This window comes from Colias philodice, chromosome 22 (genome assembly GCF_061535455.1).
Source record: "Colias philodice isolate Cphi_HAF_F1 chromosome 22, ilColPhil1 Martin Lab GWU primary, whole genome shotgun sequence".
Taxonomy (NCBI): Eukaryota; Metazoa; Arthropoda; class Insecta; order Lepidoptera; family Pieridae; genus Colias; species Colias philodice.
Genome location: NC_143107.1, coordinates 595,232 through 617,769, shown reverse-complemented (window position 1 = coordinate 617,769; position 22,538 = coordinate 595,232). Strand labels below are relative to the sequence as shown.

At 33.6% G+C, this 22,538-nt stretch overlaps 2 protein-coding genes across 3 annotated transcripts in view; both read left to right on the top strand.

The window, feature by feature from the left end:
• The first annotated feature begins 399 nt into the window (after positions 1-399).
• On the top strand, positions 400-11,187 carry LOC149478251 (juvenile hormone epoxide hydrolase-like). Its single transcript, XM_089709521.1, has 9 exons — positions 400-422; positions 1,580-1,759; positions 2,203-2,342; positions 2,901-2,988; positions 8,154-8,318; positions 8,755-8,901; positions 9,421-9,625; positions 10,030-10,264; positions 10,945-11,187. Exons 2-9 carry the CDS (start codon positions 1,580-1,582, stop codon positions 11,168-11,170), a joined length of 1,386 nt encoding a protein of 461 aa, XP_089565647.1. The 5' UTR covers positions 400-422; the 3' UTR covers positions 11,171-11,187.
• Positions 11,188-13,796: 2,609 nt separating this feature from the next.
• LOC149478249 (uncharacterized) overlaps positions 13,797-22,538 on the top strand; it is a 42,875-nt gene continuing 34,133 nt past the window's right edge. Inside the window, exon 1 of one of the 2 annotated variants that reach the window (XM_089709499.1) lies at positions 13,797-13,876. The gene's annotated coding sequence lies outside the window, so the exon portion shown is untranslated. Of the gene's footprint in view, positions 13,892-22,538 lie in introns of both variants that reach the window. The other variant, XM_089709500.1, reaches the window with a different exon arrangement.

Genomic DNA, 22,538 nt, shown 5'->3' with positions numbered 1-22,538 from the left:
CAAATGACGGGGTAAATAAATCCCTTAATGTGATTATCATAGTAACTTGACGTATCATACTATGACCGTAACAGGAACGTATCAGGACCGGAAAGTTACAAGATATTTTCTATTATGCCGATTAGAGTCCTTAATGAAAAAATATTATTTATTATCAAATCTGTATATTCCCCCGATGCATTATATTATTAATTGAAGTCTTATTAAATATTACGTTATTGATATTAATTTTTATTTTTATTATTTATCTTTTGTGATAAAACTTATCATAGACACGTGGTTGTAGTTCATTCAATTTTAATTCAGTCATTCATTGGCTTAGATTTATGTACCTACTGTTTATAAAAGTGTATTGTGAAAACTTTATAATAATATTATGTGTGTAGGTAGCGATTATAATAGGGGCATTTGTGAAATATAAGGTAAAAAATTTATTGTTTTAGATTCTGTAATATCTATTTGTATAATGAATAATTCAGTTCTTACCTTTTATAGCGATTTTTTATTGCACCGAGTAATTTCGATTAATAAATTCTTAAATTGAGACTTTTTGTGGGACTTTTTGGTATTATAATTATTATAGAACAATATTTTATTTATTTATTCATTTTAATTCAGATTTACATCCACATAATACAGATTTTCATCCACCTTATAATATGCCGAATCAAAAGCGCTTCTAAAAAAAGAATTGGTTGTCTGTAAAGTCGGTTTACTGACGATAGTTGAACGTGACAACGTCCGATTGTGCTTCTTTGTCGCTCGTTCCGCGCTCTTGCTCGCACTTCAAGCCTAATTAATGAAAGCACTAAATGAAGACAGTGAGCGTGGCGTAAAAAGAGCTTGCTCTTTACACTTGACCTAATTAAGCTGGCTAAACACAGTGTAACCGCGAATTCCGAACTTGTCGTACGTACATAGAGTTCTCATGGGACCATCAAAATATCAAAGAATAGGGCTCGCCTTGGCTATGGTTGCGTCGAGCTCGATTTTAATTTATTAAAAAAAGACGCAGGAAGTGTCGGGTGAAAAAATATTTGCTCTTAAGAGAAAAACTATCAACAACGTATCCCATAAATAGGGCATTTCCTTATACAAATCCAATAATTTTAATATTACTTCTTTTTCCTTCGACATTTCGACCTGTGATTTCGACGGCACTCCACCGCGAGTGGCAGTCGGCGGAAAACTGAAGGCATTCTTTGACTAAATCGCTTTACACGTGGCTAAATTCAGCATGCTAACTGATTTAGATCGGCAGTGACGACTCTGATTGTCTAATTAGTGTGTCTTACAGTCTGATTGTCTTTAGACTTGTCTAAATTTAGAGACTTTTTCATTTAGTGCACTGAATTTAGCCAAATGTAAAGGCCGCTTTCCATGGAACGCCTCAGATGAGTCAGAGCGAGGTAACGCCGCATGAGTCATGTTTTTTCGTGCGTGCAGCCGTCTTTATCGAATTATAAGACGCTGTCACGTCAATAAGTCTAACTTAATAATTGAGTTTTAAGCTGAAATAATTACTGAAATAAATACATACATTATATTCCACTTATACGTACATATATCTTCTTTCTAGATGTTACGCTTGATACTCCTAACCATCTTGGTGGGTGTTTCTGCTCCAATACTGTACTTCTACTTCCAAAGCCCCCCTCCACTACCAGACATCGACCTGGAGGAGTGGTGGGGACCGAAGCTCGCTAAATCTAAGTATAATGACAGTATCGTACCTTTCCAAGTGGAGTTCAGTAATTTGGTAAGAATCTTATATTGAAGGAATTGAAAATTATCTAAGAAATTAAGAATTCAGGGTCGTATGTCGCGCGGGAACGGGAACTATGCGGGTTTTTCTTTGAAAACGCGGGCGAAGCCGCCGCGGCCGGCGGAAAGCTTGCATTTTATATTAATTGTCTACCAATCTCTACGACTCTACATAGTGTAAAACAAAGTCGCTTCCCGCTGTCTATAGATTTATTATTATATGTACTTGATACGCTTATATATTTTATACTACGCAATCGATTTTTATACGGTGTTTTCTTAAACGCTATAGAGTGGAGAGACAAAGAAGACGAAGCCGCGGAAAATCTAGAGATCGTTTTTTATTCAAATCGGTTCTGCCATTATAGTATTACATTAAATTTTATAACTAATTCATTTTGTATATCACTAGAATAAGATTTTGCTTTCAATTTCAAGATCGTCAAAGACATCAAGGAACGTCTCCGAGATCGTCACCCGCTCACTCCGCCATTAGAAGGGATCGCTTTTGAATATGGCTTCAACAGCAAACAGCTGGAGTCCTGGCTGAAGTATTGGGTAGAGGAATATCCATTCAGGTTTGTATTATTAATAATTTAAATATAAATTTTATTATTAATTGATTCTTTATAGGGTATGCCGTATTATATTAACATTGGTGGCCACGCTCTAGGTAGAGCTTTCTAAATTTTGGTTAAAATAATTACGATGATAAATTATAATAAAAATAAAATCATACAAATATATTATCCCATTGTAACACCTCTGTTTCTTGATTACTTACTTCTCTTAGGGCGTATTCAGAAAGAAAGCTTGAAACTTATAAGCGCTTATCGGCGCTTGTCATGTTCATATATTTTCCTGTCAGTGCTGTCAACCCGCGCAGGAAAATATATGAACATGACAAGCGCCGATAAGCGCTTATAAGTTTCAAGCTTTCTCTCTGAATACTCCCTTACTCTTTGAATAAAACAATGAAAGTGCGGATGCCTAGAAATGAACGATTAGGTACCAAAATTTTCTCTCAAAAGTGAATAAACTAAAAAGCAAATACCAAAGGTTCTAATATTAATAATTAAAGTAACTCTATCTAATGATCTATTAAATTTTATGTACATATTTAATTTGTATTTCAGCGCTCGTGAAAAATACATAAATCAGTACAAACACTACAAGACAAACATTCAAGGATTGAATATACACTTCGTGACAGTTACACCAGAGGTAAATTATACAACTTTTCAATAAAATATATCTAAAATATCCCTTCAATAAGCTAAATTTAAAAATAATAAGTTACGCATCCTGATGTACTTCATCAGGAGAAGAAATAAAATTAGAAGATTTTCCTGTTATTTTCATCCAAGATTTTAGCCTTATCGATTTTATGATATTCGTAAATATGTTTATTATTTTGCGGGATTATGAAATTAAAAGAGACGTTATATATATATATATATATATATATATATATATATATATATATATATATATATATATATATATATATATATATATATCCCCATCACCGTATCTCTACGTTGACGGCGTGGTGGGGCTTGTGTGTTTCGATGACTCTTGGGGCTAAGCCGGTAGAGCTTCTCATGCCGGAAAGGTCCAAGACGAGATACCAGACAAAATGAGATACAACCCAATCCAAGGTGGAACAGCAAATGCCGAGGGATGCATGGCTAAGGGGAGCTTAGTCACAAATTTGCGAACTCCGGAGACCAGGGAAAATCCGGTTTCAATTACCCTTACCATGGTGAATGCGGGGCTCTGCCATGGTGGACCGATTATCCCTAGCTACTCGTGGGAATCAAATGAAGCGTAACAATGGGAAACATAGTAGTTATATGACAGGGGGGGATAGCCAGGATGCGACAGCATCACATGTAAGACGTAGTACTAGGTTAAGATTAAATAGAGTAGGGAGTATAGAAATTAGAAGTAGGTCTTCAAGTGTAACAACAGATGAATTAACAGATGATACTTTGCAGAGTAGGGATCTTTCTCCCACAAGCTCAGCCGGTACATCGGAGTTGACCACAGATACATTAAACGAGAATTCGAAACAAAAGTGGTCACGTTCTGAAATTCACGAATTACTATACTGTTATTACATAGCTAAAAGGGGAGGCCCGGGTTATATTAAAAGATTGGAGAAAATATTTAAGGATAGAAATGCGGACAATCCTAAAAGTCGAAGATTCACTGGATACACGCTTTCAAATCAAATACGAAGTATACTAGCCCGGCGGAAAATTTCATTAGAAATTCTTCAAGAAATACAACATAGAGCAGAAGATACACATTTAACAAATGACACTCACATGCACTGTACACTACAAATGACACACAATATACCAAATACACTAAATAATGAAGGTACAAACAATAGAGAAGAACCATTTCAAGTAAGTAATACACAACAACAAGTCGATGATACTTTGCGGAATAGAGACGTAATACTCACAAATTCCGCCGGTACATTGAACATCACCACTGAATTATTAAATAAAGATGCAAGAATTAAGTGGACTCATACTGAACTACAAGAACTTATGTTTTGCTACTACAAAGCTAAAACCGAAGGACCTGGTTACATAAAAAGACTCGAAAAACTCTTTAAGGATAGAAACTTGGATACTAAATTTCAAAAATTTACCGGTTATACACTGTCAAATCAAGTCCGTACCATATTAAAACGACAAAGTATCTCAACCGAACTACTGAACGAAATTAAGAGTAGGGCGGAACAAACAGCCGAGTCATCATTTTTTAATATCCATACAACAACACTTGCCGAACAAAATAATATACAAGTTGATGGAACTTATACAACTGAAAATAGTGCACAAATTACTCATCCAGTAGAAAACGAAAACACATACACACAAGAAGCAAACATTACAATAAACCAAGAAGCACAAACACCCGACATAACAGTAAACGAAGATTTGGACCCTTTAATTCTTGAATTTTTGCAAACATTATCTGAAACCAAAGAAACCTCAATAGAAAGCAGGGCATTACTACCTAAACCTAAATTTAATAAAACATTCATAAATAACCTAAATAAAATAAATAAATACCTCCCGTGTATCCTTGAAACAAATCAATCATTGCGCGAAATAAATAATATAATATATGCGGCAGCTAAAACTTTAATACATATAAATCAACAAAAAGCATATGTTCCTCCGGATGTATCTAGACCAAAAATAGACCCACCGTGGAAAAGACGAATAAAACGTAGGATAGATGACATAAGAAAAGAATTAGGATGGTTCGTAGAAATAAAATCAGGTGTAAGCAGTAGAAAAATGATAAAAATCAAAAGAAGACTTTTTGAAAAATACAGGATAATTAATGAAGGAGATTTGGATTATAATGTAGAGATATTAAAACAAAAATTGAAAGCTCAATCCGGTAGGCTATTAAGATATGATACTATAAACCAAAAGAAAATTCAAAATTCTCAATTTACTGAAAACCAACATAAATTTTTTAGATCACTCAATAATAAAAAAAACGTACCTGATAAAATTCCATCAAAAGAAGATATAGAGAATTTCTGGGCATCGATACTTTCAAATCCTATAACATATAATAAAGAAGCACCGTGGATCGCCGACATACACAATTCGGCAGACGATTATGAACAACACTCATTTGAAGAAATATGCGAAGAAAAAGTGAAAGACGCAATTAGAAAAACTAAGAATTGGAAGACACCAGGTTTAGACAAAATTCAAAATTATTATTTAAAGACACTAACAAACACACACAAATACATAGCCAAGTTATTTAATCAAATTTTAAAAGGTCAGGAGCCGATCGAACAATGGTTTACTACAGGTCAAGTAATTTTAATATCAAAAAATGATAATACACAGGATCCGAAAAATTGGCGCCCAATAGCGTGCTTACCAACTATGTACAAAGTTTTTACCTCCTTATTAGCTAACGAACTGTATACTCATTGTGATATAAACAAATTAATAGCACCGGAACAAAGAGGATGCCGAAAACGCGCGCGTGGGTGCAAAGATCATTTAATGATTAACAAAGCCATACTGGAAGATGCACATAGAAATAAGAAAAATTTAAGCATGGCCTGGGTCGATTACCGAAAAGCCTTCGATAGTATATCACATGACTGGCTATTCAAAGTGTTGGAGTTTTATAAATGCCCAGCTGCTATCGGAGACTTTCTTAAAATAGTAATGCCTAAGTGGAATGTGGTCATGACAGCTCGTGGTTTGAATTCCTCAGTAACTACTGATCCGATTCGTATTCGCCGAGGTATATTCCAAGGGGACTCACTATCTCCCCTTCTTTTTTGTTTAGCTATCAATCCAATATCACAAATCCTCAATAGATATAATAATAAAGGTTACAAGCTAAAGGACGATACTGTAATTAATCATTTATTGTATATGGATGACTTAAAAATTTATGCTAATAACGAAATAAATCTTAGAGTTTTAATAGATAGTACTGAAATTTTTACGAGGGACATAGGAATGGAATTTGGACTCAATAAATGCAATATTCTTCATATGGTAGCTGGGAGAAAAACGGAACATTATGGAAATGGACACTTGTTATTGAGCGGTGAAGAATTTAAACATTTACAGGCAGATGAAAACTACAAATACTTAGGAATTAATGAAGCAGGAAAAATAGATCATCATACAATTAGATTACAAATACAACATGAATATTTTCGACGAGTCAAATCCCTAACGTCTTCACAATTAAATGCAAGAAACTTACTCAAAGCAATAAATATATACGCGGTACCTGTTTTACTTTACACTTTCGGAGTCATTAATTATAAAACATCGGACTTAAGAAAAATAGACGTGAAAACGAGAAAAATTCTAGCCATGAAAAAAGCACAACAACAGAAAGCTGAAGTTGAAAGACTCTATTTACCACTAGAACACGGAGGTAGAGGATTAACATGTCTAGAAACTCTGCATAAGACCCAAATAATTAAATATAAAAATTATCTTGAAAATGAAACCGATCGTATTATCAAAGCTATATTTAATCATGACAAAACCAAAGAAAAATATTCAATAGTTAAGGAAACGCAAATTAACTTAACGGAAATAGGATTAAATCAGTTTGAAATTTACAGAGACAAACAATTAAAAGAAGCAATAATTAGGACCAGAATTACAAAAATAAAAGCAAAACCATTGCACGGCCAGTTTTATAGATCAGTTTTAGACAAGGAGAATATAGATAAAAATCAATCATTTAGATGGCTCAATAAACAGAAAGTATCCCCATCTTTAGAATCATCCATATTTTCTATTCAAGATCAAGCGGTGGTTACGAGACAGCATGAAAGAGATATATTAAAGAAAGCAGTAGATGGTAAATGTCGATTATGTGTAGTGAAAGACGAAACAGTGCAACACATAATATCGGGATGCGAAAAATTAGCTGGAACTTATTATACAAAGAGACACAATAATTTAGTACAATATATATTTTGGGCGCTAGCAAAAAAACACAATATAGAAGTTTCTAAACAGTGGTGGCTAGAACACTTGACACTACCTCAGGTGAAAGAAAATATGACTGCGAAGATAATGTGGGAAATTCCAATACAAACAGATCAAACAATAGTACATAATAGACCGGACATTATATATATAAATAAAACAGATAATAAAACATATTTAATAGACATAACAGTACCATCAGATTATAATATAGGACCAAAAGAAATAGAGAAATTAAGCAAATACCATCCTCTTAAAAATGAAATAGCCCGGCTATGGAATACTTCTGCAGAGATTATACCAGTAGTGATAGGAGCAACTGGAATCGTTGCTAAGAGTATAAATAAGTACTTAGATAAATTAGACGCGAACATCAACATACAAATATTGCAAAAACAAGCAGCAATACATTCAGTCACTATCATAAGCAAGGTGCTAGGAAACACAGTATTTATAAATAGAGATTCCGAACCTCCTCTTCCTTGAGGGTCTCAAGGCGGGAGTTAGGAATAAAAATAATAAACCGAGCTACAGCTCGAGTAGAAAAGTTTTTTCAAAACCATAAATATATATATATATATATATATATATATATATATATATACAAACTTTAGAAACTATATCAGGAAAACAAATAAAATTAGAAAATGAATAAATCAAAATATCTTTTCATGTAGAACATTTCACGCAAGCTTCTATATTAAGCCCAATTGATTTAATGATGTACCTGTTTATTATTTTACTTGATTAGGTCATTAAAAGAGATGTTAAATACTATCCCTTCGTCTCAGCCCTTCATACTACGGAACTATATTATTTACTCTGTAAATTTAATGCAAATTATATTCATCTAATATTTTTCAGGTCCCTGCAGGTAAAGAGGTGGTACCACTGCTGCTACTGCACGGCTGGCCAGGCTCCTTCCTGGAGTTCTATGACGCTATACCACTCCTCACTGCTGCGAATAAGGACAGGGACTTCGCAGTCGAGCTGATCATACCCAGCCTGCCTGGTTATGGCTTTTCTAGTGTGAGTTCCTTTTTTTTTTCTTGTTTGCTATGTATACCTGTAGAGTGTAATGATAAAAATTGTTTTACTCCTCAATTTAATTTAAATAGTTCAGGCATTTTGCAAAAAATACACCTAAAAAAGTAAACTTTAGGACAATAATGCTTGTAATTTAATATTAAATTGTTTGGTTTTTATATATCAGCCATCATACCATGATTTTTAAAAGCAGTGGTACTTCCATTGTGGAATAATGACAGCGCGCGCTGTAAAGGTCGTTTAGCGCCATCACTTTCCCACTCTGGAAATAATACTGTTATTTGACGTCTTTGTAAACCAGATACTTGTTTAGAAAATTAAAAGTAGATTTGATTTCTAAACAAGTATCTGGTTTAGAAATTAAATATAGTTAGGAATATAAAATTATTTGGTAATTTTATATATCTTTATTAAACAGGGAGCAGTCCGTCCTGGTTTAGGAGCTGATAAAATAGCCATAGTGATGAGAAATCTTATGTCTAGACTCGGTTATAAGAAGTACTACATCCAGGGTGGAGATTGGGGCGCAATTATCACCAGCATTATGACTACTTTCTTCCCAAATGTAAGAAACAATCAAACTGAAATTCATATAATATTATGTTTTTATTATGTACTTTTAGAAGCGTTTATGATGTAATTTTCTGTACTGGGTACTCCACGATTTGGAAGGTCGCTTCTGCCGAGTAGAATCGGTAAGAAAATCGATATTCAGCGCATCGTTTTTTAGAACAAAAGCACAGAATACGTAATAGTAGAGCTAAGGCTAGTTCAAAAGTTAACTAGTGTATAAAAGAAGACGTAATAGGAAGATTACATGCGTTTTAGAAATTAGAAAACATAAGTAGTTACAAGTTTTATTTCTAAACTTTATTGCACACAAAACAGAAAATACAAATTTTACCATTTGATGCAAAAGGCGGCTTTATTGCTTCAAGCAATTTCTTCCAATCAACCCATACGATCAATGACATAGTTAACAATGACAATGTTGAAGCCCTCTCAAACTTTAGCATATCTCCATACATGACTTAATAATTTTTCTTAGTTAATTTGGCATTTAGAACCAATCTCACAATTCCAGGAAATACTAGGCTACCACACCAACATGGCCTTCCTTATGACGCACCCATGGTCTTCCATAGTTCGTCTCTTGGGGTCGATATATCCACCTCTAGTGGTCAGCTCTGACGTGGCTGATAGGATGTATCCTTTGGGAGAACACTTTAGTTACTTGCTGCAGGAGTCTGGATACTTGCATATACAGTCTACCAAGCCGGATACTATTGGTAAGATACAAATTTTATTGAGAGTAGAATTTCGTCCGATTTTGTCACCTACAAATCTTATAATTTAAGACTATTTTATTGCATTTATGCGTGAATGTTATTTTTAATAAACTTTTACAGTTTACACCATTAATTATTCCTATAAACCAATACAAATGATGCTATGATATATGCTACTACTTTAGAGAGCTTTCAACATGCTGATCATGTTGCTCAGTTTAATAACAGACGTATAGCGAGAAGCGACAACATTTAAGCTATCCAGCAACATTGTTTATCAACTGTTGCTCAACAAATGCTTTCCATGAATACTTGGCTTTTCTAAAATTCATTGTATATAAAACTGCATGAACTCATAGAGTATAATGACAAATAATTTGCTTTTTATTTTTATCCCCTCCCAGGCGTTGCGCTCGCAGACACTCCAGCAGGATTAGCAGCGTATATTCTAGAGAAGTTCTCGACGTGGACCAAACCGGAACACCGCTCGCAGCCCGACGGCGGGCTCACGCAGCGCTTCACCAAGGAGCAGCTCATTGATAACGTGATGGTCTACTGGGTGACCAATAGTATTACTACTTCTATGAGACTGTATTCGGAGACGTTTAATAAGCGGTTCCTTGGACTGGGTCTTGATAGGTGAGTTGATTTTTAGACCTTTGCTGTTCAGTGATGGATATTTTTTTAATCGGTTGGAACTTACAACTAACAGCCTCACAAAGGTAACTTTGTGAGTGCTCATGGGCGGTGGTGTCACCTCATTAGGAGATCCACCTGCTCAGTTACCTGCTCTCATATAAAAAAAAACTTCTTTTAAATGCTATGACTGTTTTTGCTAAAATTACAAAACATAATACCTACTTAGGTTAGTAAATACACCGTTTAGCATTCTCTTCAATAATTGAAGGCATTCATAAGATTTTAAATTTAATACAAACATCGAGATATGTGTACATATATCTCGATGAATACAAATGCAAATGCTTTGTATATTTTATAAATCTAATGACCCATTAATATGCTCAAATTGAATCACTTGCAGGCATTATTTGCACTATCCTGATATTTATACTAGCTGTGCCGATATATAACGTTGTTCTGCGCTGCTCTTATCACTTAGGGGTATACAAAATAGATGTTAGCCAAATTTCCGATCTACCCAATACGCATACAAAATTGGCAATCGGTCCAGCCGTTTCGTTAACATTGTGACACGAAAATTCAATGTGTATAAAGAAGATAATCAACCCTTCGTATCGTTGCATCACTTGCAGGAATATTATAAGCACTATTCTTATATTTATATTATTAACTTCCAGAATACCAACCCGTGTCCCGACCAGCTTTCTCCAAGCGAAGAATGAACTAACCTACGAACCAGAATGGGTCTTGAAAGTCAAATACCCAAACCTCCTGAAAGCTACTGCCATTGATGATGGAGGTCACTTCTTAGCCATGGAGTTACCTGATGTTTTTGCTAAGGACGTTCTAACATCGATCGCCTCGTTCAGGAATTGGCACAAGCATAGTAGGAGCGAGTTGTAAATAAAGTTGTAAAATATGGATTTTGTTTTCTTAATTCCTCTGTGTGTAATTCTCTGTATAATAATACGGTTAGGAAACATGCTCTTGAGAAATTTTTTCGCCTTTTTAAAAAATTGCGGCAAAAATGATCACCCGTGTTAATAATGAATTGTGGTAGGATACAAAATAAAATAAAGAGTGTAGTTTTATACTATCTATGATAATAATTAATAATATATGAGTATTATAAAATTAAAAAAAATACAGTGGATATTTAAAATAAATTAATGCAATCCAACTTTTAATGGTTTGTTAAATAAATTAACTAATAAAGATCGTTTGTCTATTTTGCAGTTTTGTAGTTGCCTACTTTTTCTTTTTTAATGTAAATAGGTAACTAGTATTAATTTGGAAAGTTTTCAGTTTCGAATACTTACCAAATTACCAACGTACAGTTTCGTAGTTTAAAATTTAAATCACTGTAAACAACTAGGTAGGAATGTGTGACACACGCACAAAGAGCAACTCCCCCGAATCCCCGATACACTCCCCCGCAAACTTTTCCTGTAATTCTAAGAAAATAAAATAAATACTTTCCCGTCAGAGGCTTAGCTTATAATCCATACGCTTATAACTCTGTCTGTCTGTCTGTCTGTTACTCAATCACGCCTAAACTACTGAACCAATTTGCATGAAATTTGGTATGGAGATATTTTGATACCCGAGAAAGGACATAGGCTACCTTTTATTGCGAAATATGTACCACGGGCGAAGCCGGGGCGGACCTCTAGTCATTATATAAATACAAACAAACATTATCATTAACTTATTATCTATCCACGCGCTAAACAAATGTAACACCTAATCTATAAAAATAAAATCTCACAAAATAATATCCATCCCGTTATGATATAGTCATTATAGTCAGAGAGCTAGCAACAAATAGTGATATAAAGATTTATGCACAGACATAGATAGACTACGCAAGTACCGCGATCTGTATGAAAACCAAGCGTGTCATATTTTTTGTACTGACCTTGACGCGTTATGACGTCACGAGCGCTTTTTAGTGATGGTAATTTCATTTTACGCTAAATCGATTAGGCCGCCACTCGCGCGGCGATTCTAGTATCGTCCTATCCCATCGAAGTAAATCGAAAGAAATCAGATCAAACTAGATCTATGTCTAAGAGGTAATTAAATAAATGAATCGTAATCGATTACTAAATCGATTCAAGACAGAAAAATGATAATTACCATAGACAGAGGAATGATAAAATAAATTTATATAAACCTTTTAATATTCTAACAAGTAAACTAATGTGTTTTAGCTTTTTCTTACATATGCCCATTGAGTTACCGTGTACTACGTACTAGAGAGGCCATCGAAAGAAAGTAATGAAACTGTCAATCAATCAATCTTTATGACCCGTTGCATCAATCCATTTTTCTTTTATGTTCGGGTTACTTGGAAAACTGAAAAAACAAACATAGTCTAAGCAATAAGGAGTTTTCTTAAAAAACTCCCAAGATGACACTTTAACTAATGGCGTCCATGTCATAATATTTATTTTTAGTACCTTTGTATTAAAATACTTAAAAGTTCTAGGTCAAGTCGTATTAAATGACAAAAAAAATCTATGCCTTTTTTTCTGAAAAATTGCTCCTTCAAATTATCATTTTTCTGTTCGATTATAAAATCGATTAGAATCGAGAACTGTTGCATCAAATGAACATCACTAACCACAAAATTGGACAGAAAAATGAGAACAGAAAAATGAGAAGACGCTATTCATTGCTTGTTATCATACGACTCGATCTTTACCGTGCCAAGTAAAAGCCGCAATGTATTCCGAATCATTTCGTATGATTTGGTATCCGTGTTTGTCACGATCGTTTTCCACAGATATTCTTTATTTGATTTTAAAATAAATAGTGCATATTCTGATTAGAAAATTACTTACCGGTGGAAGGAAACATCTCTGCTAACTCGGCCACTCACAGCTGTGGAGTTTCTACAGTTTATAACGGCGTAATTCGGCATTTTACTTTATTCAGCTTCACGTCTTTCCTTGGCGAACTGCAAGCGCGGACTGAGTGTAGGCCAGCGTCAAGTAAGTTTCATAATCTTAGTTTGGACACGGGAAGTACATACACTCGCTTAGTCTATCTTGATACATGTCTGTGGATTTATGGCTTCATAAGCAGTATGAATAATAAATGGAGATAAAACACTACAAGCGTTTAATAATACGAATCGTGAAATTTTACTCTGTTTTGTATAAGTACCTACTTTGTAACATCTTCTAAGCTTTCCTTTATATAATTTGTACATTGTATATATATATTTTAAATTTCAAAGTACATACCTACCTAGCTTTTTATTATTTAGGAATTCTTACGATAGCACCATAGTGATTCTAGTCTTCTACGGCATCGGATTCTAGTCTTGCACAACAAAAGAAGATAAAAATACAAAATACCTGAAACCAAAGATGTCCTACATAGATTGCGATGACTTCGCAGTTCGCACTGATAAGAAATAGAGCGTCTAACCGAAATACGTCGTTGTCTCTCGGCCTATACAATAGCATTTATAATAATATCCAGTATCCACGATATTTTTAAACGTTATCGTTCAGTCGTCGTGTGACCATTGTAGTGAGTGCACGTGATTGTTAATTGGAATAAAGGTTATTGACCTATGTGTTTACGTGTTTCTTTAAGGTAAACCTAGATTTTGTTTTTAATTTAGTGCTATTGTGCTGGTGAACTTATTTTTTATTTTTATCGCTTAATACAGTTATTTATTATAAAAATATGATAGTTTTATACGAATAAGATGTGAAATATAATCCTTACCTATGTAAAAAATGTTGTTTTGAAGTCATCATAAAGAATCTGAATATTAATTGGGTATTTGACTTCTCTAATCATAAGTTAATATTATGTTAACATTCAGTCATCCACATATTATTTATTTTAAATAGTTTTAGTTTTAAATATTATTTTATACAGATTTGCATTTATTTAAAACATTGTATTGTCGTCAACTTCCGCGATGACAATGAGCAACCTCGTTTTATATTTATCTTTATTTACGACTGCTATTTTACGCAAAATTCAAGAGATAAGTCTCTATAGTGAAGTGGTTAGAGCTATTTGTATTTTAGAGCGTGATAAATTAATGATACAGGCTTGATTTCAACACAAAAACAATCATAAATAATATTAATAAATCTGTATATTATCATCAGAAAATTATTACAAAGAAATAACTATTTTCATAAATTTTTTATCCAAATGAAAATATTTAATGAAATCAAAATCTCGTATTACATAGCTTCAATAAATATAAATTAAAAACATAATCTTGACTTATAAAACCGTATACAGCATTAATAAAACATTTGATTGTATGTTTACATTTGACAATATCACAGAAAAGTGTGGAAATTATCAAACTACACCATATTAAAAAATTTAAAATTATAATTTCAACTCTTTGATCCTCTTCAACTTATACGTAAGTACCTATACTACAAAACTTTTATATTAAAAATCACAAATTAAAACACAGATTAATTTTAAATCTAATTCAGAAATAGGCAAGCTCTGATTTTAATGCTATTTACTTACTATTTCTTTGATCAGATATATTTCAAGTAATAAAACTCGTTTAACCCTTATTTGAGTTATAAAAAACCACCTTTTTTTTATAGTGGGGAAATCTTCCAAAGATACCCACGGCCCCCGGGGAAGGAGCCGTGGGTTATGTCGGATTCTTACCGACTAAAACCCCACCGTGTTCCGTCGAGCCGCTTTAATGATGGGGCCGCGGGTATTTGTTAGAATTATTCCGCGACTAGGTATACAGGGTGTAATCGTTAAGTGTGCACAAGCGATTATTCCGTAACTATTGCAGATATCAAAAAACTTTAAACTGATATCGAAAGTACTTAACCTAATGAGTAAAATGGCCATAATAATTTTTTAAAAATAAAACGAGAAATAACCAAAAATGTTACATTAAACGCTCCCATACAATTTATTTCCCATACATTTTGTATTCATAGTAGATTTTCGAAGTGACGTCCTTATTGTGCAATACAATGAGGAGGTCTATTTACAGTTTCTAAATGAACTTCCCTCCAAATTTGCGAAGTAATTAAAGCAGAAAACCAAAAAAACAAAAAAAAAGCTAAAATCTTTCATATTAAATGTATAGGTTGATCCAAAAGTAATGATAATTGGGTATTTCCTGTGCACATAAAAATATAAAATAAATGTTTTATGCTTGCTCATGTCATCACTAAGTTATCACAAAAAAATTATATCTACAGGCCACGTTTCCAAGTATTAACATTAATTTTAATGTGAACAGTGCGAGCCAGAATGTTTCCCGACGAAAAGAAGAAACAACGATTCGACATTTTGAGGGTGAATTTCTAAATTTTTAATGAGATCAGGATAATTTTTTGTCACGATTTGTGACCATGGGCGTTACCTGGGTTCACCATGTTTATGCTGAAACCAAGAAACAATCAATGGCCTGGATGCGAGCTTCCAAAGTGACGGTGAAGATTTTCATAGTGAAAATTAGTGGGATAGATTAAAGCCGTAGTTTTTTGGAACGCTGAAGAAATGTGGAATATTTTAAGAAGGTAGCCACTACTACACAGGGCTCTTACTACACAGACCAAATTAAAAGATTGCGGGTAGGTTAGTAAGAAAAAGAGACATGGCAAACTTCAGTCTTGAACGTTGGTTCACCAAGACAACGCACCAGATCACAAAGCGTCAGTTGCGATGGCTGCCAATCAAAAATCGGCATTGAAAATGCTTGAACACCCACCCTGTTTGTAAGATCTAGCTCCTAGTTAATTCTATCTCTTACCTCGGCACAAGAAACACCGTCGATACAAGAAATTTTAAGACGACAGCGAAGTGATGGCCGATTTTGAGGGGTTTTTGTAGATGAAGTCAAAGTTTTTTTTTTTCTAAGTTAAGGAAAAAAAATATCGAAGTATATTATCTAGTTAGAAGACTATCTAGAGAAATACATAATTATTTTAACTGTAATGACCTTGTTTAATATTGATTATCATTACTTTTGGATCAACCCATGTACATGGGATATTCATATCTCATACTAAATGTATGGGAGGGCTTAAAGTTAATTTTTTAGATATTTCTCGTATTATTTTTAAAAATTTATTATGGCCATTTTACTCATTAGGTTAAGTACTTTCGATATCAGTTTAAAGTTTTTTGATATCTGTAATAGTTACGGAATAATCGCCTGTGCACACTTAACGATTACACCCTGTATAAAATACCACCTACTAAATTCTTATCAAATTGAGTAAAATCACATGATTTCTGAGTCTTTCTTAAATATTTACATTGAAATTCGGAATGTTAATAAACACGAATGTACGGATTTACGTTTTAACCTTAAAAGCTTTTAAAAATAGATTTCAAGTAAGATTTTACATTTCATAGTACTTGCACCATAGACAAATCAAAGAAGAGTAAATAATTTACAAAAAGATATGAAAACCCATCAAAACATACATAAACATAAAATACACATTTTCAAGTCAATTTTATCCGAGACTCTTGCATTCTAAAATAGTTATGAAATGTAATGTAGAGCCAAGAAAAACGTTCGTGGAGTAACGTGGAGTTTCTTGCCGGTTCTTCTCCATAGATACTGCTTTCCGAATCGGTGGTAAATGTTAAAAATATGTATTGACGTTTCAAAAGTGCTTCTCGAAGAAGTCTAATTGAATAAATAAATGTTTGAGTTTGAGTTTGTACTCTAGACTCTACATAAGTGAACACATTTTGCACGCCTCATAAGCGAAGCGTTGAGGTGGGTACTACTGTCACTTCGCGCAAAACATCTGATTTTTCAAACTTAAAATGTCTTTATGTATCATACATTGCACTTGTAAGATAATACATACACACACATATTAAGAAAAAACACTATTTTTAACATTCATGATATTTTTGATGTCATTTTTGTTATTTAAACTAGTTAAAAAACAGTTTAAAAAAGTTCTGTCTTGGACGTCCGTGTGTCTGTATGTGCGGAGGATTTTCTTGTTAACACGATAGCGACCGAAATACTTTACTAATCGAGTCTTTTTTTTTCTCTTACGCTTGAGTATGCTTTTCTCAACCCTTTCATTTTTCAGGGTCTGATTCGATGTGGTTTAATTGTTATTAAATAAACAAAAATAATAATTAATAAATAATTATTAAAAAAAATTATGAGGCGTGCACTTTTGGATTTTCCAAATTATTTCATTTTGCGCCATCTGAAGTTCGCAAAGTATTTTAACTACCGGATAGAGTTGGTAAAGAAAGCTGGCTTGTAGAGTTAGACGCTTGACTCTACATTAGATAACTTTTTCGTTAGTTCGTAAAACAGCCAAATCACTGCACAGTTTTAAACTACGGTATAGGATTTGTAAGTTGTATGGCTTTAGCCAGATCTAAACTTTCTTATAACTATTATGTACCAAGCACTTATACACAAAACAAGCTAAATGATTTCTCATATAAATAACATTTATTTGATGTTATCTAACACAAATATGTAGTGGTCCACAATAACGTATGCAAGGTCTATTATTAAATGTTTTTAATGTATTCCCCACCACGTGTTGCCGCGTGTGACATAACGTTAGGCATTCGCTGTTCTAATAATATTGAACTGTTTGTTTTGTGGTTTTACCTGAAATATTTTATTTGATAAAATTGTTTGTCTTTTTGGAAAATACGTGTCAAAATAATGATGATGGAGAAGATAATCAATTTGAATTGTTATTTTTTTTACAAAAGTGTGTGTGTACCGAGCACACATGTCAGAAGTGAAACGTTGGCAAGATTCAAAGATACCAAAATCGTCGCCTTACTCCATGACGTGACGGTATTGCCATGACGCGGACGCCATGAATTATTACTCTCAACGCGCCTAAAGAAGTTTCACTTCAAAATATCATGTCATTTTTACAAGGTTCTTTTTCCTTTCAAATTTCAATTACCTATACTTAAATTCGTAGATTTTTTTTTTGTTACTTTTTCTTAGACTAACAAATTTCGTTTAAAATTACATCTCGTCTGCTTGTATTGATGCAAAATTAGAAAATTAGACTTTACTGACCTAGTGCCCGGGTAAAAAAAAACCTATTTAATATTCTAGACAACAACAGAACTATTTTGCATAGGAACGCCATACTAAATTCCTTTTCAAGTTTGTTGTGAACATTTTGATGACAGACCAAGAAATACATATACTTACATACAAAGAAAATATAAGATTTTGTAGTGTTTTACAAGAATTCGTTATATAATATGTTGTTTTTACCCACGGCTCCACTCGCTATAATGTAAATGCCGTAGGCTACTCATGTGGCCGTAGGTACATAATATTTCCAAATTATTATTATCTTAGTCTAGGTCTTCAGCTACCTACATACCAAATTTCATTATAATCGCTCGAGTAGTAGGTATTTGCGTGAAAGAGTAACAAACATCCATAATTATATCTTCACAAACTTTCGCATTTATAATATAACTAGCTTTCCGCCCGCGGCTTCTCCCGCTTTGTCTAAAACCTAGTAAATTATATACTAAAACCTTCATCTTGAATCATTCTATCTATTTAAAAAAACGCATCAAAATCCTTTGCGTAGTTTTAAAGAAAAGCATACGTGATACAAAGGGACATAGGGACAGAGAAAGCGACTTTGTTTTATACTATGTAGTGAAGTAGGATGTGCAACAGAATTTCTCGTATAATACAGGGTGTCCCAAAAAGTAGTGATGAACGAAAGCTGGGAGGTAGAGGACCAAGAGGGCTATCCGAATCACCCCCATGTGTGTTATGCGATTTTTCGTATTTTCGGAGTTATTACATTTTTTTCAATTTTTCATCTTTCGCCGAGTACGATGAGATTTTTATTTATGGTGACGTGAATTATTGCGCTAGATGCTTGATTTTTTTTGTGTGCTAAGCTGAAAGATAGGCCAATTCAGTATGGTAACATTTACTATCGTTAGATCTTCGAATGGAATAAAAAAAAGAATTAAATGTCAAGAAAGATAAAATTACCCAGTATGTCCATAACTTCAAGGGCCCACAAAAAAATAAAATCACATAAAAAAGGTTTTCCATTTGGCTTTTAAAAACTTGCTCTATCGATCAGGTAGCTACCCTAAAAATTTAATTTTATTATTCTAAAGGCTTCAATCGAAAAATTGAAATCTAAATGTGGTAAGTGCAAAATTTTTATTAACATGATGATCAATAAAACCAATAAATAGGTGTTTAATTACCAGAATTTTTTTTAAATAGCCCAGCTGTTGCTCAATGCAAGTGCGACATCACCGTAAAAAGTTGTCTTTTAAATGTCTGAATGCTTTTTTATCATTTTCAATGGTTTCTTCTGCTACTATGAATTTCCGGGTTATTTCGTCCAAATTGTGGTATTCTCTCAAGTAGCCGAGGTCTTTTTAGTATCCTCATTAAAACAAATCAATGGGGTTTAGGTCGTGGGACCGTGGAGGCCAGGCTTTAAAGCAGGCATCACCGGCGCATGCGCAGGCTGCAACGACCAATCCATCTTTCAGAGTATTTTTGCCCTTTAGCCTGGCCTCCACGGTCTCCGGACATAAACCCTATTGAATTTTTTCCGTGGGAATACTACAAAGACGAGAGACTGCCACAATTTGGACGAAATAACCCGGAAATTCATAGTTGCAGAAGAAACCATTAAAAATGATAAAAGAGCATTCAGACATTAAAAAGACTACTTTTACGGTGATGTCGCACTTGCATTGAGCAACAGCGGGGCTATTTTAAAAAAAATCTGGTAATTTAACAGCTATTTATTGGTTTTAATGATCATCATGTTAATAAATTTTTCCACTTACCACATTTAGATTTCAATGTTTCGATTGAAGCCTTCAGAATAATAAAATGAAATTTTTAGGGTAGCTACCTGATCGATAGAGCAAGTTTTTAAAAGCCAAATTGAAAACCTTTTTTATGTGATTTTATTTTTTTATGGGCCCTTGAAGTTATGAACATACTGGGTAATTTTATCTTTCTTGGCATTTAATTCTTTTTTTTATTCCATTCGAAGATCTAACGATAGTAAATGTTACCATACTGAATTGGCCTATCTTTCAGCTTAGCACACAAAAAAAATCAAGCATCTAGCGCAATAATTTACGTCACCATAAATAAAAATCTCATCGTACTCGGCGATAGATGAAAAATTGAAAAAAATGTAATAACTCCGAAAATACGAAAAATCGCATAACACACATGGGGGTGATTCGGATAGCCCTCTAAGTCCTCTACCTCCCAGCTTCAGTATATCACTACTTTTTGGGACACCCTGTATAAAAAATTCAACCCTATGCTTTTCTATGAAAACTCTGCGTGAGCGTGACTCTAATAAACCTAAGGCATGCTTGATACACGTGTTAGAATTAGAAGGCACGTGTATTTCATACTACCTACTATGTCCTTAAGGCGCTACCCGGCAATTTCGACTATGTTCAACCTCTATAAAGTCTGGTACAACATAAAGCACAATACCGAAAAAAATATATAAAATAGGATGGTCTTTGATCTTTAATTGCTCGCGAGGACTTTTTTCCAAAGTTAATAGATTTCTAGAAAAAAAATGTGCCGTGGTCATCGATTTTTCCGCAAATACTCTATAAACTTCGTAACCTGCTGACTTAGAGCTCTGAAAATTTTATGTTTAATAAATTATCAGTTACACAACAATCCCTGACGAGGATTTTTTGTTTCACTGATTGGTATCTTTTTAAATACAAAATGCGAGGAAAAAAGAAGGTGCAGCGGGAGAGGTTTGAGATCCGTCAAGTATGGTCAAGGTTATTAGCGCATGTAAAAGCCTTAAGTAAGAGCAATGTCCTTCTGTGTGTATGATCAATATTTATATGAAAACACGAGGCGCCGACGATTGGCAGCTTGCTACTGCTTATATCCTGTCAGACCATTATGCAGTAAAACTGCATAATAAAATTAATACCAGGTGCAAGCGGTATTTGTGTATTATATTATTGGATCTATTTGAACTATTGTACACAGTATAGTAATAGAACATAATATACTCTAACGCGACGTATATTTCCGATTAGCATATAATATAGGTACAGGTTACCTTTTAGGTAGGTACCTTGTGAGTGCGCGAGTGAATTGTGAAACCGCGGGTTGAAAATAGTTATAGGTACTAAAGTTATTGTATATTTCATATCCTACATGAATTTTGGCACACAGATACATTCTAATTAACAGTTTTGCAGTTAAAAATTAGATTACAGGTACTCTGTCCTCTGAACTTTTACGCACAACGCGTGTAAAGCCGCAGGTTTCAGCTAGTTACAAGTCTAATATTGTAAACCCAAGGTCAATCTACTCAACCCACGTTAAACAGTTAAATAGCACCCGAAATTACTGGGAAATCCATTTGTTATGCCATTTTATGATCCAGTGTGAGCCAGTTTTAATAACTCCGATACTTTATTTCACTACTACTATTAGCAGTCATTTTTAACCTATAGTCTCATAATATCATCTCGTAAGTTAAGTATGTCTCGAACATCTCAATATTATGTTCTGATCAAATATTTTCAATTGGAACAAGCGGGTCTTCTGTCATAATATTACGTTTTTAGCGCTTTCCAGAATGGTTTTGTTTTCTTCGTTGGCATTTAAGTTACTTACGTCCATCTTTATTATATATTTTTTTAGTCTTAATAAATTTTATCTGTTATAGGTCATATAAAATAACGCTAAAACAATAGTTAACGAAGCATCAATATTGCAAATTACGCTGAAAAACTACTTTAGACCGACTCCCATGAGTAAAGTCACAGGCACAACTAGTGTTACTATCACGCATCATCGCTTTGGTCATAAAATCCCTAATCGTATTACATGCTAACATAATGCTAAAACTAACAACGAAGCATCAATATTGTAAATTACGCAGAAAAACTACTTTTCAACAAGAAAAGTCACGGGAACAACCAGTATTACTATAATGCATCATCGCTTCAAGAGGTCATAAAATCTAATCGTATTACACGCTAATTACTTTTATTTACATAGTATCGTTATCAATAGAAACAATACTCTATAAATAATTAGTTAGTCACAGAAAACAATACATATATAATAAATAATCCCATAATTTTTAATACCAATGTAGTTGCCTTTTAGAATGGAAGATGTTTCGGAAAATACAAGGTGTAATACAAAATATTCATGATATTAGGACCTTTATGATTGTTATGCTGCACTGTGATATTAGTTCTTATCACCTCATCATAT

Bases quoted from the DNA above. Each gene is read 5' to 3' on its own strand.
- LOC149478251 (XM_089709521.1), top strand. From the start codon at position 1,580: ATGTTACGCTTGATACTCCTAACCATCTTGGTGGGTGTTTCTGCTCCA. The intron at 2,989-8,153 runs GTAAATTATACA...AATATTTTTCAG, and splicing joins TCGTGACAGTTACACCAGAG to GTCCCTGCAGGTAAAGAGGT. The intron at 10,265-10,944 runs GTGAGTTGATTT...ATTAACTTCCAG, and splicing joins CTTGGACTGGGTCTTGATAG to AATACCAACCCGTGTCCCGA.